Source organism: Falco peregrinus, chromosome 7 (assembly GCF_023634155.1).
Source record: "Falco peregrinus isolate bFalPer1 chromosome 7, bFalPer1.pri, whole genome shotgun sequence".
In the NCBI taxonomy this organism is placed as follows: domain Eukaryota; kingdom Metazoa; phylum Chordata; class Aves; order Falconiformes; family Falconidae; genus Falco; species Falco peregrinus.
Genome location: NC_073727.1, coordinates 48,261,162 through 48,284,714, shown reverse-complemented (window position 1 = coordinate 48,284,714; position 23,553 = coordinate 48,261,162). Strand labels below are relative to the sequence as shown.

The 23,553-nt window shown below is 39.3% G+C and overlaps 1 protein-coding gene across 2 annotated transcripts in view; it reads left to right on the top strand.

Moving 5' to 3' along the window:
* The window catches only part of GRM1 (glutamate metabotropic receptor 1), a 197,827-nt gene that overhangs the window by 19,967 nt on the left and 154,307 nt on the right, over positions 1–23,553 (top strand). For both annotated transcript variants that reach the window (XM_005230207.3, XM_027796947.2), the window contains exon 2: positions 17,658–17,907. In XM_005230207.3, coding sequence (XP_005230264.1) covers positions 17,658–17,907 — 250 coding nt within the window. The remainder of the gene's footprint in view (positions 1–17,657; positions 17,908–23,553) is intronic.

Genomic DNA, 23,553 nt, shown 5'->3' with positions numbered 1-23,553 from the left:
GCCCAGTTTGTCTCTGCTTAGTCTGGCAGGCAGGGCTGCTTGGTGTCATTAAGGGCAAGAGATGACATATGAGGCAGTAGCTGCTGCTGCTGCTCTGGTAGTGACAACTCCTGAGGTTGAGGAGGTCAGGGCTCCCAGCCTCCATATGTCCAGAACAGCCAGGAGCAATCAAGCTGCTGCTCCAGTGCTTTCACCCAGCTGAAAAAAATCCTTTTTTTTAACATTTAATGATTAACATTGCTGTTCTATATTTTAAGAATTCTCAGAGGCATTGTAGAAGCCTGCAACTCTCAATTTTTTCAGCAATCATTTGCTTGAGCCTCTGTTTTTTTAAAAATAAAATAAATAGAAATTCAGTCCAGATAATTTCAGGCTCTTTTTAAAAGGGGCACCATTTAAAAATTTGGGTGTAAGTTAATAAGAAGTTGAATTTCTCAAAAAGCACCAACCTAAGATTAGGGCAGGCAAACTACTTAGCTAAAAATGGAAATCCTTATACAAAAGTACTATACCAGTAGCCATCAGCCAAAATAACCCCTTTTCAGGGGTCAGAAAAAAGAATACAATGATATACCTTTCACTTTAGCAGACTTTCACACATTTTCATCCCAGGGCCCCTCCTCCCTTCTGCTCACGATTTTGACAAACTTTTGAGCCAGCTCCAGTGACAGAGCTCCCCGTGTAGCAGATGGCTGTTTCTGTGTGTGTTCAAAAGATGGCAAATCTCTGATGGTGTTGCTCAGAAGGATTGCCCAGTCAACATTTGGGGCACTTGAGTCATTGTTGTGCCTTTAGCTGTGCCTACAGTTGTGTTTTGCATTGAAGAAAGCCATATTTTGTTTCTCAAGGACTGTAAGTACAGCAGATATCTCGGGGAAATGTCTATTCCCATTGTAGTGTATTGACAGATCTCCACTCTATAAGAAAAGAAAGAAAACCAGTCATTTGTGATTAAATAAAATTTTTTCACAGCACCCCATAGGTAAGAGAGAAAATAGTTCATCCCCCTCTTGTATCTGCGTACATGAACATACAGAAGTGCTTCAGATGTTTTTTGTTGACATATGGTTTTGTGTTCAATTATCTGTGCTAATATGGATATCCACTCAAAATACAACATTATTTAGGAGGGAGGAAAAAACAACAAATCCACTCAAATTTAAGTCATCAAGATGAAAATATCTTGCAGAGATGTCAAGAAATGTTAAGAAAACTTAAAAGCTTTCTGCTTTTGACTTCCTTTAGATTTGTTAGATTAGAGTGCAGGCATCATGTCAGAAGAGCAGCAGTGCTTGTGAGAGAGCATTTATCAAGTGCTAACAAGAGGAGGAAGGGAAATTGAAATGCCATTACAATCTTATTCTTCATTAAAAGTGAAGTACTACATTTCCAACTAATTCATTTTGACAGATGATAATCTGACAGAATTGACATCTATAACAAAATGTGACTAAAGTGGATGCAATACAGGAAGTGATGTTTCAAGTTGTTTTTTTTTTCCTAGCACTATGATGCTAATGTAGTAGATAATTCAGATTTGGACTTCTTTAATCTCTTAAATCCATTTATCTTTGATCATCAATATTTTTTGTTATAGGCAGATATCTACCCACAAAACCAAAAAAACCATTAGCTTCTTAGATTGTAAGGAAAATGAAGTAATTACCTGATCAACATTGCCAAGGGAAAATAGCGTCCGAACTCTTTTCCCAGGCAATGTGTGAGGAGGCATTTTAAAGCATGACTTTTTTAACAGCCTTTTCTCTCCCAAGTTGGAGGTTTTTTTTTTCATTGGAAATGCAACATTATTTTGTTATAACTGTTGATGAGATTTAAGAGAGAATGGAGTGCTAAGCGGGGAACTCTTGCAAGTTACTTTCTTGTAAAACTTCAGTTATGGTTTTCTTTGGGATATAGGGTTGAAAACAAGGCTGGCAGTCATGTTCCGACAAGATATTGCAGAGGTATTTCAGCAATGTATTCCATATATAATTATTAGTCATAATGTTTCTTTGCTAGTTATTGAGATAGACTCTAATGTGCGACTGAGAAGTGCCGAGTGAAGTAGTCACAACAGGATTTAAGTCCCAACAAAGGTCCTGCTGTTCCTGAACTTTTCTTTAGATGTTACGATGAGGCCTCTCTAACACTCACCGAGTGAAAGTGATTCCAAGGAAAGCATCAACCAGAACTACTTTTAGCAAGAAGTACATGGCAAAAAGACACAAAGCCATTGCACTAGTTAAGAGGTCAATGAATGCTTCTGTGAAGACAGGTGGTGCTCCCTGGGCAGGTATATAGCAGTATGCCACCAAACTTGGTCCCAGTGCCACTGAGAACCTAGCTACTCAGTTGTCTTTCTGAGTGTGGTTTTTTTGCCCACAACTGAACAATGAATAATCTCAGGGAGCAGTGAACAGAGAGCACAAAAAAATCATCAGTTATGGTTCCTTTGGCTGCAGACCACTATGCAATAAATTATTTCAAAAGGTTCCTGTATATTAGTTTAGTAAATAGTTGGCCTGTTTTTCCTTTTTAAATAATTGCAGTTAATTGCCAGACAATGTCTTAAAAATACTGTCTTTAAATATGATCTTTAAACAAGAAGTTAAATTTATCTCTAGCAGAGTCTAGCAATTTAAATTTTTTATCAGATTCTCTTTTGTTTGCTTTCTAATCTCTTCATTTCATTTTTAGCATGTCTTATTGGTTTGATAGGCCCCCTTTGTAAGCTAAGGAAGACGCAATAAGTTTGGAAATATTGCCGTTCTATATTTTAAGAATTCTCAGAGGCATTGTAGAAGCCTGCAACTCTCAATTTTTTCAGCAATCATTTGCTTGAGCCTCTGTTTTTTTAAAAATAAAATAAATAGAAATTCAGTCCAGATAATTTCAGGCTCTTTTTAAAAGGGGAACCATTTAAAAATTTGGGTGTAAGTTAATAAGAGGTTGAATTTCTCAAAAAGCACCGACCTAAGATTAGGGCAGGCAAACTAGCTAAAAATGGAAATCCTTATACAAAAGTACTATATCAGTAACCATCAGCCAAAATAACCCCTTTTCAGGGGTCAGAAAAAAGAATACAATGATATACTTTTCATTTTAGCAAACTTCGAAAATTTCTTGCTGGGCGCTTTGTCTTTTCTGAGTCCTTGGTAATCTAGCCTTGGTTGCTTCACTTACTAATAAGATGTATTTGATGGTCCTCCAGAGTTCAGTAACAATTTCTGGGGGTTTTAAACTGGTTTTGGGTTTTCCTACTCCATACACTGTGTTTTCTAAAAATTATTTTATCTCAGAAGAGATAATCAGTTTACCTCCAAGGCTCTGAGAAGCCTATGAGCATGCCTTGTCAACTACACATCTTTGCTTTTAGACATGGCCCCTTTGTAACTATTCTGGCAACACAGCCTCCTTGTCCAAGCACTCAAAGAGTATATAGCGGAATGCTGGAACCAAGAAAGGCAAAAGTTAGAAGACAAGTATTGCTGACGTTTATTAAAATCTCCAGACTTACACAACTTTCATCTCTTGGCCTTTCTCTGTATCAAGTTGCAACAACATTTTAAAAAATGTCAAAAATATAAGCCACAAGTGCCTATTTTTGCACTTGTGTATGCATGCAACTCCTGATTCAATCATTGAAATCTGCATCCTCTAAACAGTAGATTTTGGCCCTCACTGTGTCAGTTTAGCATGCTTTCCAAGAGCATATGGATAGCCAAGTTAACAAAGCTGAAAATTTAGGTCTGCCTAAAGCATCTCCTCATAGTATGTTAATATGCATAACCATATGCTTTTCTGAGTATATTAAAACATGGACTGATGTATGTGATAAGATTGTAGTTCCTTTGAAAATGCCATAGCAATGTGGGATATGTTTTTAAGAATAAAATTAATCTCAGACACAAAATCTCATACACATAAAAAACATCTAACCACCGAACCATCTAGCAAATGTCCAAAAGCTGTATATGTTCATACAAATTTTGTCTATGATTTTGAGGTTCTTTGTTGCTAAAGATTTTGCAGGAATGAACTTGGTCACAGTTGGACCAGTAATTCCTGTCATCAGGCTGACATTTCAAGAGCAGATTTCTGCATTTGTACTCAACCTCCCAGATGCACCAGAACCACAACCACCCTCCCATGTGTGGGGCTGCAGTGACAGTGGAAGAGAGGCCTTTGCATTTGCAGAATAGTCAGGGCCAGACAGTCCTTGGTGAGCACCTTTCACTCTCTGTCCATCTGGGGGAGTAACGGCTTGGAATGATTTACTTTGCATTGTTCATGGAAGCTGTGCATTTTGCATACATGAGGGAGCTTCTTATCTCCTTATTCCTCTGGGTAAGCAAGCTAGGGGATTTGAACTGAATCCATAAAGGAAGTATGCTGAAATCTGTGACAACAGTCTTTACATGATTTTATTTATCACTAGCAGTCTTTTCTCCCTCCCTCCCCATCAATGTTTTGTCTGTGCAACCAGGAAGTCTTGAGCAGGATCCTGACAGCACCAAAGGAAATGAGCAGCAGCTAATTTCAATATTACCTTCGGAGGCTTCTAACATTTTCAAAGGAGATAGAGAAAAAATTGCATTCAGGCCATATTTTAAATAAAACCACTGTTCACTATTTATTGAACACATGGATGGTGAAAAGTATAGCAGCATTTTAGAAACAGAAATCCTGCTGTTAATGAAACTGCTAAACACTTTCTGCACTGTCTAATTCCTTTAGCATGTAAGTGGGATTTGCCCAGTCCCTGAGCATCTCTGCTTTCATGTAGTGCAGACTCACAGATGCCCTGAACTTCCCTTTTCCAAGCAGCTGTGCGTTTGCTTCTGTATATGGTCATGTACAAAAGTATCACTTGTTTAATCTAAGGCAAATGTCATTTACTTAAAGGTACCCTCTAGGATCACTGCATCATGATCAACTTCTCAGATAGGCAAGTGCATGCAAACCATACAAGCAAACTGTTCAGTTGCATGAAAAATAGTGCTGAGAAAGAAAACATTTAAAATTAATAAAAGGGACATATCAGTACCATCCAAAGTGGTATGTGACCGGCTTATCTCTTAGTTGTGTCTTAAGAAGAATTGTTAATTTATTCCTACAACAGAATGGAAGCGTCATGGTGTTCTATGTTCCCTTGGTGAAATAATGATTATGTACTAACAATCATAAAATCTAACTTAAATCTCTTGCTTACTATGGAGATTATGTGGGACTTGTGAAAAGGACTACTAGGTTTCACTTAAGTGCAGAAATGCTTTGCTGGAGAGAGAAAGAGTTTATGTGGTATACAGACTTTGCAGCGACTTCTGCACTGCTGGTTTTTTTTTTCTCTAAGAAAGCCCATTTCTCCTGCCCAGCTGTTTAACACTTTTATGAACCTTTTAAGAGCTTGGTGTCATAAATAGCCTCACTGTTTTATGTTGTCCTTTTAACACTTGGGCAGCTTAACACCTATGCTTAATACCTATTTGTTCTTCTGAAGATTAACGGCAATTAAATTAATTAAAAGAAATAATGACATTTTCAGCCCATCTGAAAAAAAAAGAAAGAGAGAGAGGGAAAGAAAGAAATTAAATTGTCTGGTGTAATTAGAAACTGAAAATTTGTTTATTTTTGATCTCACATGTTTTGGTATCAGCACCAATTCGGTTGATTGTATTTGGATTAGATACAAGAAGCAGTCGATATCTGGCCTGAAAACATTCAACGTGTCTGAAGGATTCAGCATCTTCTCACTCTGTGTTGCTTACATCTTGTCACAGAACATTATGTTATTTTGTACCAGAGGCATGTTATTGATGTTAGGTTATACAATACCAAAACAGGATTTGTAGTGTCTTGTGCTTTTGGATCATACCCCCATGGTGCTCAGTCAGGACTTCAGGGACTGATTTTCCAACACTCCCAGTTGTAGAAGTACATCTTTTGAACTGCTATACTCTGTCAAAAGTAGAACATGTTGCTGGAGAGCAATACATGGAGTATTTTAGTGTGCAGTTCAGATCTACCACACTCGCTGTCACAAGATCAAGAGGCATCCATGTAGTTTTTTATTGATTCAATCAAGGCAGAAATCTAGAACACCCTGAAAAGCACCATTGCTTCTCTAAACGCGTGATGGAGACCCTCATCAAAAGCCCTGGCATGGGGGGCTATTCTGTCTCACAGTGCTGCAGCAACCGCACAGGCTGGCTGAGGAGCCCCTGTTTTCACCAAGATCACTTCTGCACAGCTGCTGATGGATTTTTTCTGGCTCCCACAGCTGTGAGATCAGAGCCAGCCACATTGATGCTGCCCTTTGGCTGCTGTCGAGGCTGAAAACCTTGCTTCTATGCTGCCAGCAAAGTGCCAAAGCTGAGGCTGGTAGGCCACCCAAATCTGCCTCGCAGTCTGCTATCTCACAGCCTGCTTTGGCAGCAGTTAATTATAATGTTCCTGGAGAGCTTGTACGCAGCAAACTGCAGAAGCATAGCTGTCTTGCCCTCAGTAGCTGCTGTATGTGGATGAGCTTATCACAGGCACTGCCTCAGCTTCTTCTCCCATTTCCCACCCCCCATCTGGGGTCCCCCACCTCCCCCTGCTCTCCCTCTCCCCTCCTTTCTGCCGAGTTCCCATGTGAATACACCGGACAGGGCCTGGCAGAGACGCCGGCCCTGCCGCCAGCCCTGGGAGCGAGGGCAGCCCAGCTGCCGGGGCACCAGCTCCTGCCTGGCGAGGCCTGCAGCCCCGCTCTGCCCAGTCTGCAGGGCCTGTCACCGCCGCCCCCTCTGCTTGCCCCCTTTCACTGGTGCCCGGTTTCTCTGAGTGTTTTGGCACTCACAGGTCCAATTTGGAAGAAGATGAGGTGGTTGGGAGCAAGCATGGCTGTGCCCGTCTTCCCTGGCGCTTGCAGAGGGCTGTGGTTATTCCTTGGGCCTTTGGCTGAGGGCTGTTCCCTTCCCCCAGCACGTCTCCCCAGCAGGGTTTCTTGAGGACTGAGCAGCTGAAGCCATGCTGGGATGACATGCTCGGGTTCAGAGTTGGGGACAGGAGACTGCTGGGACCTTCAGGATGACCACACAACTTGTGAGTACCCAGATGTCATTTTCCTCAGGAGCTATCTGTAAGCCAACAGAGCTGTGAGCATGATGTGACAAAACTGTGATGTCTGGGGAAAAAACCCCAATCTTTTAGTCTTTCTCCATGAATTGTCTTTTCTTGTTTCTTAACCCAGCAAAGGGTCCTTCTCTTCTCCCTCCAACGAGCCGTTTTACAGGTCTGGGTAGCAGTGTTGCATAGATCTCCCCAAGGAGGCACGGTGCATGAGGAACCATGTCCAGAGAAATAAAAGGGCCTCTTGCCCCCCCGGCCTTCCTGGCTCGGCCCAGAGAGCCTGGGAGCGCTCCTGGCTGCGGATGCTGGTGCGGGGGAACACACACGGGGGCTGCCTGAGGCATCACCCCTGAGGTGCAGCCCGGCAAAGCTGTATGGACACAGGACCAATGCCCTTCTCGGCTGGCGTGCAACGCGCTGGTGGATGGAGTCGGTTGCTCCTGACTCATGGGGGCAGATAACGGCTGTTATCTGTTTTGTGAAATAGTTTTGGAACAGCTGTGACAGTTTTGTTGTTTTGGGGCTTGGCTAACTCAATACCTATGCTCAGTCCCAGCCTGTGCTTCTGTAGCTTCATGGCAATTCAGAGAAGAGAAAATGAACTCTTCATTTTGCTTTTAATTCACAAGCAGTGTTTTTAAGTGCTCTCCAATATCTTAAGTTTTTGGGCTTATCACTTTGTCCTACTTGCATTTAGGCAATATTTATCTATCTCACAAGTCTGCCCTTCTAAAGTTCACTCTTTTATTACATTACCTCAGTACGAGCTATGCAAAGTAACCTAATAATTTGCTCTCTGCTTGTGCTAATCCAGTTTTTACACTCATTTCCTGTACTAGCTCTGCCTGGATTCTCAGCATTAAGCCACCTTTTCATCTGCAGATACTATGATAGCCTGTGAGGAAAGGTATTTCAAACTTTTCACCAATCAGCATCACATACGCCTTTTAACACTGTGTAATTCAAGCATTTATATCATGTTAATCCTTGAGGTTATGAACTCAATTGGGAATGTCAGCATGAACCATCCAAAATTAGGATTTGATTTTTTTGTTTGTTTTGTTTTGAATTTATTCCTGTCAGTCTCAAATCCTACAAACACTTGTGCTGTTTAACTTTTCTGCTCTAAGTCTTTAAAGCATCACTATGAGTATTCAAGTCACCATCTGTGACAGTGTGTGCAGAACTGAGACTTCAGTTTAGGGGCGATTGGAAATATTTTGACTAAATGGTTTTTTGGAGTGGGGGGTGTTACTGAAAAAATACTTATAAAGTTAAATTCAATTTTTTGAAAATGTTGATTGTGTAAAAATGAAAGACTTTTGTTTAGATACATTTTATTTTTGCTTATGCATTCCAGTTCTCTTTTTCTAGGCCCTGTTCTTAAATTGTTAAAAATGTGTGTTTGCTTCTTATCTCTAGCTTTCAGACTCAACATCTATACCTTTCTGGCTTTCTTTCTTTCTTGTATCAGTCCAAGGGGCAGAATTGTTTAATATGTTATTCTGTGTTTCTTCCAGCTGTGATGACATAATTGATTACAGATGATTGGTCATAATAGTAAAAATCAAAAGTAGGCTGTAAGTGAGGGTAGGCAGTTCAGATAACATTAGGAAATTACATTTATTTTTATCAGAATCTTTAATAGACACATAAGGTAAAGCAGCGACTGTCTTTCTTAAACATAAATGAAAACACAATTCTTTCTGAAATCATGTAATTTTCTTCTGAATAATAAGATTTAAAATATCCAGGGATTTGATAAAGCATACATCAAAAAGTCTATCTTCTAATTTGCAACAAAACCCAGCAGTTTATTCCATTTAGATGAACAGATTCACTGGTGACGGATAAGCTATGATTAGGTATGTTTTTTTAGACAGAAGACTAAGATTTATTACTTAGATGTTATTCCAAACCTGATATAATTCACGTCTAGAGCTGTAGCTCACATAAAAAGTATTGGTGTCTAAACATCATATGTAAGCCAAAATTGCCCTAAAGGCCATGAATATTTAGCTCTGGCGTTATAGTTCAGGTCAGTAGCTTTTTGGATATTTGTTTCAAAAATGTGTGTTAACAGACAGTAAGGAATGAAATTCAATAATTTGTTTTGCCCTCTTAAGAATTAATAAACATTTTATAGTTAGCTGCTGAATTCAAGGACTTCAGTGGGAATAGGTCCAAACACTAACTTCTCTTAATGAGAAAATAAGTAGAAAATACACTTCAAAAAGTAATCTAATTTCTAACATACTTTCCAGATACCCCCTAAAGCCATTGATAATGTAGGTTATCAGGAAGCGTTCCTGGTCTTGATAACACTATGAAGTATCTCATGATGTTTGGCCCTCTTAAGTCCCAGCCCATGCAAATATATGATTTGTGAGTATATTGGTTCACAAAAATAAAATAGCCATTTTTAATTCTCAGAATTTTAGGGAAAAGTCAGAAACTGATTGCTCTTTGCCCTCAGGTTCAGAAACCAGATAACCTGTAGAAATATGTTCTTAAATTTCCATTCATTCCATTATGTTCAAACCTTCATTTGTAGTAGGGTACTTGTGTGCATGATTTTTGATTGCTCAGTCTTGTGCTTGAAATGTAAGCTAATCTAATTGCATAACTGCCAAAGCATGAGCAGAACTGAGCATATAGTTAATTCCCATATGTCTGCTCATATTAGAAGGAAAAAAAAAAGAATATTGTTCTTCTACTTTGATGTCCCTTCTGGGTATTCTTTCTATAACTGTTTTTGTAAATGATTTTACTGACAGTAACATTCACAGCAAACATAAAAAAAAATATTATTCATACAAGAGTGTTGAAAACATATTCTTCTTTACTTTCTCTAACCTCATCAAGAAACATAAAAAAAATCTCTGACCTTTTGTTCAACCAATAAACAGAACTAACTAACAGTGATGTTAGGCATCACTAGATTGTTTTTAATCCATTATGAATAGAACTAGAAACTCCATACTGATAAGTAATGAAACTCCATACTGATAAGTAATGAACAGAAAGACTAAGTTCAGCAAGTAAATTTGTTAACAAGTACTGTATATCAGCTAGGGTTGGAGCTGAAATAGTTTCTTTAGCATATAGAATTCTAAAGCTCTTTGTTAGACATATAATAAATAAGCACTGGATGTACTCTTTGAATACATTTAGAAAAAAAGTTGACATAAGACCACATTTTAGCATTTCTTTTATTAGGAAAGTGTCATTTAGCACTAATACTCTCATTACTTCAGGACTGACTTCACCTGTGCTTGTATTTCTGACAAGAATATCAATTAGTTGTTCAAGATGATGCACCTGCCTCATTCAGGATGAAGACTTAAATATAACCACTTCAGTCAGTAGCAGTTTTATTTTCATTTGGGTCTTCTTCACTGAGACAATACATCGCTATGGTGAGCTGTTGGCAAAATGCCTATACTTTGTAGTTAATGACAAAAAGTAATCTAACATTTAATAAAATCATGTGGATTTTCTTATTTGAAATACAGTTTCATTTCTTTGGAAAAGAGCTGGAGAGGAACTTTTCACAAGGGCACGTGGTGATAGGACAAGGGCCCATGGCTTTAAACTGAAAGAGGGTAGATTTAGATTGGCTATTAGTAAGAAATTCTCTACTGTGAGGGTGGTGAGGCACTGGAACAGGTTGCCCAGAGAAGCTGTGGATGCCCCATCCCTGGAAGTGCTCAAGGCCAGGCTGGATGGGGCTTTGAGCGACCTGGTCTAGTGGAAGGTGTTCCTGCCCATGGCAGGGGGTTGAAACTAGATGGTCTTTAAGGTCTCCTTCCAACCCCTAGCATTCTATGGTTCTTTGAAAAGCTGGATTATGGTAGGAGCATTGTATTGTTTAATGGCTGTAACAATTATCTAAACTCACTCTTTCGTCTTCTGTTTCTATTTTTGCCTTTGTATGCAGTTTTACTTGACCTCAGAAAATGAAAAGGCTAGTCTGGTCTCACCAGCTCACTTTCTGCATTTCTAGAGGGGCCTTAACTTCTGGAGAAAATAGGCTGTAAGCACAGATGGCGGAGGTCTGTAATATACCAAAGATGACTCAGTTCATTAATGCATCCTTCTGGCTTTTGTAAGGCTAGAGTGCAGTTGCTTGGAAATCTCTGGTAAACACAGAAAACTTTGCTAAGGTAGTTTGGAAGAAGACATAGTGTTTACAGTGCTATTTCAATTTCTCATGAGTTTCTCCACAATTAAAGGACAGTGAGACCTCCACCCAATGCAGTCTGTCCAGTAATGTCAAGAGAAATGCAAGGGAAATGCTGACTTCCACCGAGCCATGAGCTGGCCTGGGAGGCAAGCTGGTGGTGGTAAGATCTGTGATCCCTACAAGTCATAGCAGGTTAAATGCAACTTTAGAACTGAGGAGCTGGGTGGCTGGACCTGCTCTGAGCAATCGAGAGCAGTGGACAGTCCAGCTGGTCTTTAGGAGAGGAGTACCTGTAGTGAGTATCTGTGACATTCAACCTATATTAAACTGTCCTTAGTGGTTAACGTTGCTAGGACTTGTTCCTCTCTTCTTTAAAACCACTGTACTTAGAGAAATTAAAATAGCTACTTTAACATTCTTTGTAAAGCATTTCCCCCCTTATTTATCTGCAAACTACTTAGAATTAAGTAAGATGTAAAGTTTTCCATTTAAGCTTTGCAGTTAAACTGGGATTTTAGGTTTAGTGAAGTTTTTTCTTTTGGTATTTTCTCCACTGTTTTGTCCTGCCTGATAACAGAACTGGAGCCCATGTCCATGCAGTATTCTTCTAGTAAAGTGGCCAGTTCTTTAAGGTTTGTGAAGTGCTTTCATAGCCTAACTCTCCTGCTTTGAAGTTGTCCCTTAAAAACACCTGAAGTGAGATACACTCAGTGAAGAAAGAAAATTATGTTAGGAAAGCTATCTGAACTCTGAGAAGAAACTGTGTGGTAAAGGGCCTTAGGTGGTAAAGTCAGCATTAAGTGAAGAGGGAAGGAAACACAAATCCTATATGGAATAACAGATAAGTGGTAAAATGCAGCCCCTCCTGACATCACTGTGATTTTAGTCTTGAAAAAGATATTCTGGGGAAACACGGGAGTGTTTGATCTTTGCCCTTTCCACAGTGACAGAGAATTCTGGCAGAGGAGGGACGGTGTCAGTTCAATGGTCCTGGAAGTTGTGCGGCACCAGAGCTGCTTTCTATGAGTGTAGTATTTATGTTCAGGATATACAAAAATAACACACAGGGGCAGATCCATTTCTACAACTTTTCGGTTTTTGTTGGTCTGCTACATTTAGGGAATAAACGTGGCCTTTGTCTTTTATTTTTAACTCTCTCAATCAAAGGTATGGACAAATGGATGTAAGTGGTTGAAGTATTACAGTGTAGAAAGTGACAGCTTGTCATCTGAGACACATTAGCTGATTATGTATGTGCTCCCAACCTGTTACTAACATACTAGATTAAATCTGATGTTTGATGTTCTTAATTTTAGTTTGCAATGAAATAAGAGTATGCATATGATTATTTAATATGGTTCAACTGATAAGAAAGGTATTAAAACGAGAGAAATGACTAATTTTCTTATTAACTCACCCTATTCAAAGTTGCCTTTTGTGGCATAGGGAAACATAGGATGCTGTAGGAGAGAAAACTGGCACTCTTTATTTGCCTTTTTTTATTTTATTTTTTTATTTTTTTATTTTTTTATTTTTTTATCTGTTCAGTGGTCCAAAACCTTCCAGTTTTCCCAGACTTGCATTTGACAACTGTACAGTTACTGTCATATTTAAAATTATCACTAGTTTTTACAGATGAGTTATTGCAACATATCTGGAAGTACCTTAATAATCAAATCATGTACTTGCTCTGCTCATCCCAAATAATCTGGTTTTGCAGTAGAGAAGCTCTTGAGTAGTTATTCCTTGCTGTTATGTCATGCAGTGCTCTTGTTCTCCTCTTATTTTTTCTCTGCCAAAAAGTAGTTAATGAGCTGAGGAAACTAGATGTTTTATAGTCAATCAATACTGAACAGTGAAACAAACTTCATACCTCCAGCAATGTATCTGGGAGAGGTGAACAAAGAAATCACGATGTTGAGAGAGGAAAGAGGAAGACAGGGAAGTTTCTCATTTGTTATTTGTGAGAAGAAGGACCTTCCTGCAACATGACTTGCTTCTGTAGTACCCTGAAGTGAAGGTAGATTTTGTGGTTTTCTTGCTGGTGCACTTCCTGCACTGTGTGTTTGCAGGGTATACGGTGTTTTTTGCGTGTTCACTTTTCAGCTAGATTGTGGTTACTGCTGCTGTTTAGAGGAATAAATGCAGCAAATGAGCCCCTAATGGCAAGGAATAGGTGACCTCACCTGAGGGTATTGCTCATGGCCTAGGTAGGTGAAGTATCTCTTGCTCCCTGACTTTTGTTATTTAAGTGTGTTGGAACATTCTTCCAGGCACGATCCTCTGCTCTGGGTTTTTGTTGTTGTTTTTGTAGGTGTGTCTCTGAAGGAGTCCCTAAACAAGGAGTTGATATTTCCTATTGCCTAAAAGCAGAGTGAGAGGGAACAGTCTTAGTCTTCCTCTTCAGCATGACACACACCCCCTCCCCCCACGTATATTTCAAGGGGATGTTCTCTGCAGCACAAATAACGATTCATATTTCCTTATGCTGCCCCACAAATAATCCCTGTCCTTGAATGAAAATGGACATTGATTTATGCAGGACACACTGTTGTTGTTATAAGCCCCCTGAAAACACACCACTTTCTGTCATACGGCTTGGGAAGACCCACACAGCTAATCTGTGCTTCCCTTAAGAAGGCAGTCTCCGGGATTCTCATAAGCACCTCATTGCTGAGGCTACATTTCTGCTCCATTTCATAAATGAAAAATAGATTATTCTCTTGACAAAGAGAATGGGGATAAATTTGCCAAAAAGCTACAATAAAAAGGAGAACATAAACCTTTTAGATGGAGCTCATGGGTTCTGCTCCCCACACTGCTCAAGTGTTAGTACAAGCAAGTAGTGTTAATTCCAGTGTAGCTGTGGCACAAATGTAATACTTGCTGACTCACAGGAACAATTTGTGAGGCTAAATTTTTAGTAATTTCTTCTTTTGTCTGTCTTCTGTTCATCAAGAGAACATCTTTGATTTTTACTACAGTATGTTAATGTTTTTATAAAGATATTTTAATACATGGAATGCAATGAATGAGAATAATTCCCACTACATGTAGCTCTCACCAGCACCTTCAGATATGTGGATCCTCTCAGGAAGGCCTTATCAAGGATTTTTAGAGTGGCAAAGCAAAGCTGTCTTTGGCACTGAGAGAAAAGTGTCATGAAAATCCTCTTAGTAAAACTGGAGCCATGATAGGGTTAGAATTTACTTTTATGCTGCTGTACAGGCTGTGCTAGAAGCATATAAGGAAAACATCTGGCTCTCTGATTAGGGTACAAGTTGAACAGAGCTAAAAAGAAGAGAAAAAAAATTGTTTTAAATTAGCAAGGTATTGTTGGGCTCAAAGTATGTTACTGGCTCATGTAATTTTGGGTACAGGTCAGAATGACAATCAGTTGTCTGTAGCCTCAGAATAACAAATACTTTTGCTTTTCCCAGTTGATCCTGGTAGCAAAAGGCAGTTGCAGATAAGATTGCACCTTTTCTTCAATGGCTTTTTCTAAAGAAAAGTGGTCCTCAGCCCATGGCCCTGTTGGAACTTTTCACTGCCTACCATCTCATGCAGATTTTTTTCATTACACTTTTGCCCTCTCAGCTATTGCATATGTGTGGATTGAAAGTGGATGTACACACCAAGCTGGTACAGATGGATGTGTTCTTGGCTGTTGCACAGAATTAATTAGTGCTTTCTATTCTATATATGCCCTTACATTGTGCGTACCTTGGTAGCTGGGTACATTGAACAATGTATCTAACAGCTGTCACATGTTCATTTTCTGCCTGATCCTTTCCCCTGAAGGGGGAAGGTGTGCAGTGTGCTGCCTTGCATTGGGAGCATGGCAAATGGACTCTGAGAAGACCTCCTGGGTCATCAAGTCTCATCTCTGGCTGTTGCAGACATCTACATTACATAATGCTCTTGCGAGCTGAGCAAGCTGCAGTCTAACATCATATTTCTTTTTTTGTGCTGCTATTGGAAAGCTGTTTCACTGCTTTCATATAAGGGTTAGAAATCTTTCCTTTTCAGCTTCAGATTGTTTCTGCCTTCTCTTTTGCTTATTTCATCTTGTGTCGATGTTGCTTTTGATATTCATTAGCTTTCTGCCTTCTAGGCTATCGCACTTACTGAATTTGTAGACAACAGTCTTACTTCCTCATAGCTTGTATTTTGGTAGGCTGTTGTACTGTCAGTACAGATGTGACTACGTTTGAGATAATTGTTACTCCATCAAAATTAAAGCTGAGAAAAATCATTCCAAGTGGATTTAATTTTTCATTTCTTGAAATCATTAACTTGAATTACAGCAGAGTTAGTGCTGTACTGATGTATGAGAAAATGCCGCCCCACCTTAATATCTAGGTAGGAAACTTACTACATTTGTTTTCTAATATGCATTGCCTAAATATCTAAAAAGATTCAGTTTAGTCCCCTGGCTCACCTTAGGTAAGACTTTAAGAATGATTCTACTGGTTTCAAATGAGTCTGCGTTGTGCAAAGTTCCACATGAAGTTGGGAAATATATCCTAATTTCCTTCCAAAGCATAAGGTGCTTGCTAATGGCAAGTCAGTGATGAGGCTGTCCTGCCTCAGTCTGGGACTTGAGCCAAGTCATAAAAGCACTACAGCTCAAACTGCCCAGCCTCAGGTCCTGGGGTAAATCCCTTGGTGACTGCAGGTTATGGCCTATAAATACATGGAAATATCTCCACATGTGTCATTCTCAGCTTAAAACAAACACGGTACAATTTACCCACTCCATTTACCCAAGTACAGGGTCTTGGGATGGGGCTGCAGTTCTGAGCCCATGCTGGGGGCTGCTTGCTGGTGTGCTCCCACTAGGCACAGATCTTCCTCTCTTATCCCCTCCCCGCAGCCATGCAGGGCCAAGGCATTGCTCTGTTGCTGCTCTGGAGTATGCCTGGCTCAGACAAAAAAGCAGACTGACCTGGTTGCTGTATCAGGCATTGAGTCACAGACTGGAAAAGAGGCCATTCTGCTGTGCTGCAATTTTGAGAGAAACTAGTTCAGTGTAAAAGGCTGGGGAACTTGTGTTTTTTGTTTGACACTACATCTGGCACGTTTAGCTGTGTCCTAGTATGACTATGACTGCCATAGTGTGTCTGCATAATGTGTCTGATCTGCAGGAAATGATCCACACTTCTGGAAAATGCACTTATTTCTACTGGATTTATAAAGAATGCCTGAACTGCCTCTTGCTGAATTTTCTCTCTGGTGGCTACACCTTTTGAGTAGTTGTGATTTTTTTGTGGAGGAAGTTAGGCTGATTCAGAAGTGTTCCTCTTTGCAATTTGCTATTTCAAACTATAGCTACAAAGGGGGAAGGTGGACCTCTTCAGTCATCCCTTGCTTAGAAATGTTTGGGTCTAGAAGTGTTCAGCATATCTGATGCTACTCCCTCAATAAATTAAGTAATCATTATGGATGTGGATAGCATAAAATGAATGCTTTTCTTTTTGAACCATTTCTTGTTGATGTTAATAGATGTTTTTTTGCAATCCATCTGCTCCTCTTGCCTGATTGATGTTCATCATTAATCCTGTGCTCATGGCAGGCATGAAATATTCAAAGAAAACTTGAGATTTCACCTGTCTCCATAGATGAAGGCAGTCTGAGTTTTGTAAAGCTGTTTATTTGGCTTCCTAAACTTATAAATAGAAATGTGAAGAGAATTTGAGAATCAGCTTTGATATTGTCTGGGCCACAAAAGTTCAAATATTTCTAGATTAGGAAGAGTTATTTCTGAAGTTCTTACAGATAGCAAGTCCCCTATTTGAAGAGAAACATCAAGCCTAAATTTTAAGTGTCATGAAGGTCAGTCCTATTAGTGCAAGTGGCTTTCAAAATGGTAACAGATCAATGTGTTTTACATTTTCATCCATCTTTCATTCACTTTTATGAGAGTGGACCACATGTGGGACAGAATGGCTTGCAATAAAATCCTTTTTTCTCTTTTTGTGACCATATTCCATGATTAGGACAACTGTGATTTTTTCCATAGAAATGTTAATAAAACTTTATTCTTACTGTCTGAGCTGTTTCTGTCCCCGTCTCTACTTATCCATTGTTTGCCTTCAATATTCACTGGTAAATCAATGTAAGAAAAGAAACTTGCAGTCTCCAGGTCAGTTAAGACCTACTGATAAACAGGCAGCTTGTTGCTGTTGCTCCACTGAACTCTGTTTACTTTGGTGGATCTCCTTTGCTCTTCTTTCTGCTAATACTAGTTGATTTTTTTTTTTATTATTTTTTTTAGGAAAACGATCCTTTCCCGTCACAGACCCTTTACTTATAAATGCATGATATAATATAAGTTGTTTGTTTGGTTTTTTTTTAACAGGAAATTATGGAGAAAGTGGAATGGAAGCCTTCAAAGAGCTGGCTGCCCAAGAGGGTCTCTGCATTGCTCACTCTGACAAGATCTACAGCAACGCTGGGGAAAAGAGCTTTGACCGCCTGCTCCGCAAGCTGCGAGAAAGGTTACCCAAGGCTAGAGTGGTGGTTTGCTTCTGCGAGGGGATGACAGTGAGGGGGATCCTCATTGCCATGAGGCGCCTGGGAGTGCTTGGGGAGTTCCTGCTAATTGGAAGGTAAGGCTCTGGGTGTCATTTCTCTGCCTGTCCTTTCCCTCTCGTCCTGCAGGAGGTCCTTTCATTTCAGAGCCATGCAACTCAGGCTACCTGTAATTACCATATTTACTTGTCTAATGAATCAAAATAAATAGCAAGATGGTAAAGCAGATCTCTGGAATGTGATATGGTGATGTATGCCAGCTTAATTAGTGGTGGTAACTTTTGCTGTTAACTACTAATTCTTTTATATGGATACATGATATTAGTGCTTTTGTGCTTTTGCACACTTTAAGGGAGTGTTTCATACACAGATTTTAGAACCAAAATAGGGAGAGAAGAATTCTGGTTTCAGAATGTGTCTGGAAGTGTGACACAAGACAGCATTTCATGTGTTTCACTAAACATGTCTCCTGATAATTTGAAACCCCAAATTATTGTGTGGTTTTGATTACTGGAACTTTTTTCCAGTCTTATGATTACAACCTGTAATTCTCAGTTGTATACTTTGTTCTGATCTTTGCTGTTGAAAGCTAGGGCACTGATATTACACAGACTTGTTTGTTTTTTAAAATGTTGAACTTGCTTATGGTCAAGTCAGTATGTATGTGTGTTTTTATATTAACCAGAGTAATAGTGCAGGCTTGTATTGGACAGGCAAAGGCTACCTTTATCAAAAAGAAAATGGTTACTTTTTTCCTTCTAGAGTTTTTCTTTGTAGATATTCACTGAAATATAGTAATTTTAGTTCTATCACACGTAGTCTATCTACATTTATATTTTTGTGATAATTCTTATTTTGAGGCTTCTTTGACTTTCACCTTGATTTTTGCAATGTCTTTGTCTCATTTTCCATTTCAATGAATCTTGTTCAAATGATAAGGACTGACATTTTCTGTCTTGTCTGTTAGGTTAATAATGTCTTTCTTAATCCTTCTAGTTACTCTTTGTTTCTTTCTTATTTATTGTTTAAACACCGTTCCTTTAAGGCTTTTGACAGTTGTCTCCATACCTATTTAGCTTCTGTTGCTTTTTGTTCTGTTGTCATTCTGATCTTTCAGACTTCTTTTTGTCCCTTTCTTTCCTTAAAGTCTTTGTATCTGTCATTGTCATTAACTGGGATGCTCTCCTTTTGCCCTGTGCTATAATATTGGTCTTTCCTTGACTATATTGCTCCTCAAAACCCAGAATTATGATTTTTTTAAGTCAGACAGCTAATCTGGCCTAAGCAATCATCTGAAAGCAATCAATGGTTCTCCTTTCATTGTTTATTTTTGTTGCAGTCTTTCATTGCAGTCTGTTTGGAGCAGAGACTGTATCTCTACAAGTGTGTGTAGATAAGATATAGCACGTTTTGAAAACCATCAGCATTAAAATGAAACAGAGAGCAAGGTGGTATTGAGAATGGTATTCTAGATTTGTGCATGCATTTTTCATCTGCATCATTCAATACACATAATTTGAAATGAATAATGGAATGTTTCAGTACTGACATGTTTTAAGTATGTTTTATCAGCGAATAGAGGAAACTAACTATAATAAAATTAGTCTGGGTGACAGCATCCCTGGTCTTTTTGTAAATGCCCTGCGGCTTTAGGTAACGCTGTCTTCATGTATTGTTGTCATTCTGTAGTGATATCTTATTGTTCACCTGATTTTGGTGCTCCCTCTTGACACTGTCCATAACAGAGAGCCAAAGGAAATCAGTCTCTTTCATTAAGCACCAAAATGAGGTACTTTGGTACAAACTTTAGTTTCCTATTAAACTATTTACTTAATCCCCTACTCAATGGACGTGTGGAACATTTCAGCTTATAATTTTGACTACAAGCCTTTATCAAGCATTATACTGCTCTATTTAGTTCAATTATTTGTCTCAGAATCTGCCCAGCAGCATTGCTCTGAGCCTTTTGTCAGAAATTCTCACCTATTAAATGCTAATAATGGAATTTCTTTGGAAATCACAATGCATTTTTCAGGTAGGTTTTCACATACCCTTCTTTTATGCTGATAAGAGTATGGGAGGCTCCTTTTTTAGGGCTAGGTGGGCTGTTCCAATCATAAACCAGGCTGGCTATTGTTTTGCATAGTCTGGATTGTGTCCAACAGCTGGTTGAAATAAAAAGTATCATAGGGCTTGCACATCTTTCATATGTGCTTACAGAACTAAAAGAAAAGAGGTTTTCTTTGAATTGTCCTAATTAAGTGATTTTAAAAAATGGCAAATCTAGCAAACTTGTGAATAAGTAAGTTGCAGAGGAACTGCAGTGCGATGAATTTGGTCATCTATATACAAACAGGAACCAAGGCGCATATTAACATTGCTCTGACATGCTGTTTATTCTTTTTTATTCAAGTACCCACCTAAACAAAAACCCCAAAGCCTTTTAAGAACATTCTTTTAATTGACGGAAAGTGGAAGTAAATGTGAAATCAAGACTTTTTTTGCAATTATGAGCTAAACAAAGCCTTTAATTTACCCACAAATTTATTATCAGCCAAACTGTATCAACCCCATACTCTGCTCTGACTCATTGTAAAGAGGAAGCCTTTACAAAGGGACACCTGGCTAAATAGCATCCTCCTGCTGCATCTTCAATATTTCTATTGATCAAAGGAGACAGGAAAGGCTTAGCTTAACTAAATTCAAGGTATCGGAAAGAGTGCTGGGAACTCTATTTGACTTCAGCTTAATCTGGGAATTATAGGGGGTCACATTGAGCCAGAACTGGGTCATCGGACACTGGGGACTTTTCCGGGATGTGCTGACTCTTCTCAGGCATGGAGTTAAGACACTATTTGTGCTTTATCTAAGCAAGTGTTCCCAAATTCAGACTGGAGATCAAACTAGAAGTTCAGTCCCCTTTGCTACTGGAGGTGGGAGTCTGTTGTATTAGCAAAAAGAAAGGGAATTCCTATTTCTGAATCTGGAGGGAAGCTGGGATTAAGACAGGATGGGAGAAGAGGTTACAACCTGAGGGAGAACTGCAGATGTTCTGAAATTGATCAGTGTCCAAATGTAGTGGAGACTTTAGTGGTAAAATGTATTAAACTATGAAATTAAAGATGATAAAGCTTTAAAAAGTGGCTGATAATCAAAGCGAAAGGAGAAGGCAAAAACTGATCATGGCTTTGTATAAAACCAGTGATTGGAATAGTACTGGAATAACCAAAGGCAAAAGTTATGGTAATAAAATAAACTGTACTCTTGCGGCAATTGAGGTTATAGCTCTTTTAGCAGAAATTAGTTTTAATGTGAAGAGATTATGTAGAAAGATGCTCAACATCATGTGTCTAATCATGTATATGCAGGCCACCAGGTTTTACGTTACTTAATAAGCATCAATTAGGTTTTGTGAGAATCTGGCAAGGTGGATGAATCTCCTATATATCCCCTGGGATGATGCATCAAGGCAAGGCATGTAACTGACTTTCTAGCATCTGTGTGGGTAATGCAAAGCAAATAAAAGATACAAATGAAATCCCCAATATTAAGAGTTACTCTGAGATCATTGGAGAACAGACATGTTAGATAAATAGTTGGAAATGAAAATGCTGTTTTGCAATTTGATGATCTCTCAAACTCCTACACACAATGGTTTGTGTAAACTAGGAAGGAAGTATTAGTGCAGATGCCATTTTTCAATATAACACTTGGTAATAGGCTATGTACTGTTTTACTTCCGTAGGCTTCCCAATGTTTTATGATCTCCATTAATATTGCTCTATAGGCTATTGTAGAACTATAAATTTTAAGAGTTGGTAGGGTGAATTCTCCTGAAAGTTTGGACACTTGGCAGTGAAGATATGGTTGGGTTCTTTGCTGTGAACTCAGCGCATGACAGAGGGCAAGTCAGTTCTTCTTTAATAAAACCCTTTTAATGCAGGGTGACAGAGTTTTCAGGATGCATAGTGTGACAAAATTTTTCCTGACTGCCCTCCCTTCACAAGACAATATTTGTGGGTTTGGCATTTAACTTCACACCTTCAAAAATATTGAGAAGGCACTGTCAGTGTAAGTTGTTTGGTCCCATTATCTGACATTGTTGGATATGTGGAACCAGATTTCATCCAGGTGTAAAGAGTAAACAACTTGCCAGTGAGTGTCTAAGACATGTGCCCTGACGCAGTCAATCCCTGGGTGGCAGGGTGTGTGGGAGGATTTGGGTAGGTGCTTAGGGCAGTTATCATCCTCCAAAGCCTGGGATTTTATACGTGAACAAGCATGTAATCCCATCAAATTTTGGTGCACGACTTGACAGAAGAGTGCCTTGCCTACCTGCATGAGACCCATCAGTTCCTAGCACTGTGACTGGGACACTGAGCCCCTGTTCAGCTCCATCAGAGCAAAGGAGGGCCTCTGCATCTGTGGACACGGTGGTTAAGACAGGGACCCAAACCCTATCTACATCAACCCAGTACTCATAAAGAAAAACTGGAAGGAGAAATTGACAGGTTCATAACATGGATTAATAAGGGAGGAGGAAGAGTCTGATCAGGAAGCTGGTCCTTCATCAAAGAAACAGGAGAAGGAGGTGACAGAAGTCACTTTATAGTGAGGCAGAAATCACCTGGTCCCTGAGGGAACTTTGAGATATGCAGAAAGATTGTGTCTGCCAGCCAGGCAAAATGGATGGCTGCCTTGTTGCTCGGATGCTGGGATACTGAGGCTGACAGTCAGGAATTAAAACATGAGGAAACTCAGAAGCTGGGGTAACTTGCTAGGGATCAGGGAATAGACAAAGGAATTGGAAAGGCAATAATCCAAAACCTCTGGAGGTGGCCTCTGTCAGGCATGAAGGCAAGATATCTCTTCAGGGATGACCTTGTAAATTTCCAAGGAAGTAGACCTCTGGAAAAAAGTGGTGTTTTAATTTGTATCTCTGTTTCTCACTATCCAAATCTATTTTAATTGGCAATATATTGAATTATTTTACCCCAAGCTGAGTCTCTTCTGCCTGTCATGGTAACTGTTAAGCAATCTCTCTGTCTTTGTTTTGACCCATGAGATTTTTCATTCTACTTTGTACCTCTCTCTTGTTGGGTGGGGGTAGCTGGTAAGCAGCTGGGTGGGCATTTGGCTGCTGACCAAGGCTAACCTACCAGAGATGACATAAGTTGCACTGACAACAGTATGATGACAGGTATTTCTCTTTCTTTTACATTCAGTTCTGACATGACAAATATCAATAACACAGAGTATCACAAATGCTGCCTTCTATATCTGGCTAAAGAGACTGTGTGCCTTTTCCTCCCAGACAAGTCCCTGGTGCCAGTGGCTCATACATAACCTACAAATTGACTGAGAATATTCTGCTGTTATATTGGGATGTTTTTTATAAAAAAGATGACCATCAAAGGATGTTGCTATTTTTTTAAGTTAGACTAGCTGAAAGAAAGATGCTTTCTCCAGTGCACAGTGTCTTTATTTACACAGGGGCTGCCCCATGTTTATGAAAAATCAATGAGAAATGTCCACATTCTCCCAAAGGAGCTGAACTGCTTTGCAGGGCCAATGTGTTTAACTCCATTTCCAGAAAATATGATTAGCTATTTTTAAGTACGTAACAGATTACAAAGAAATCAGTAAGAGCCAAAGCTATGCTGTCAGTGGGGAAAAAACCCCTGTCTTGTGCTAGCCTAGATTATCTAGCATAGGTTTAGGCT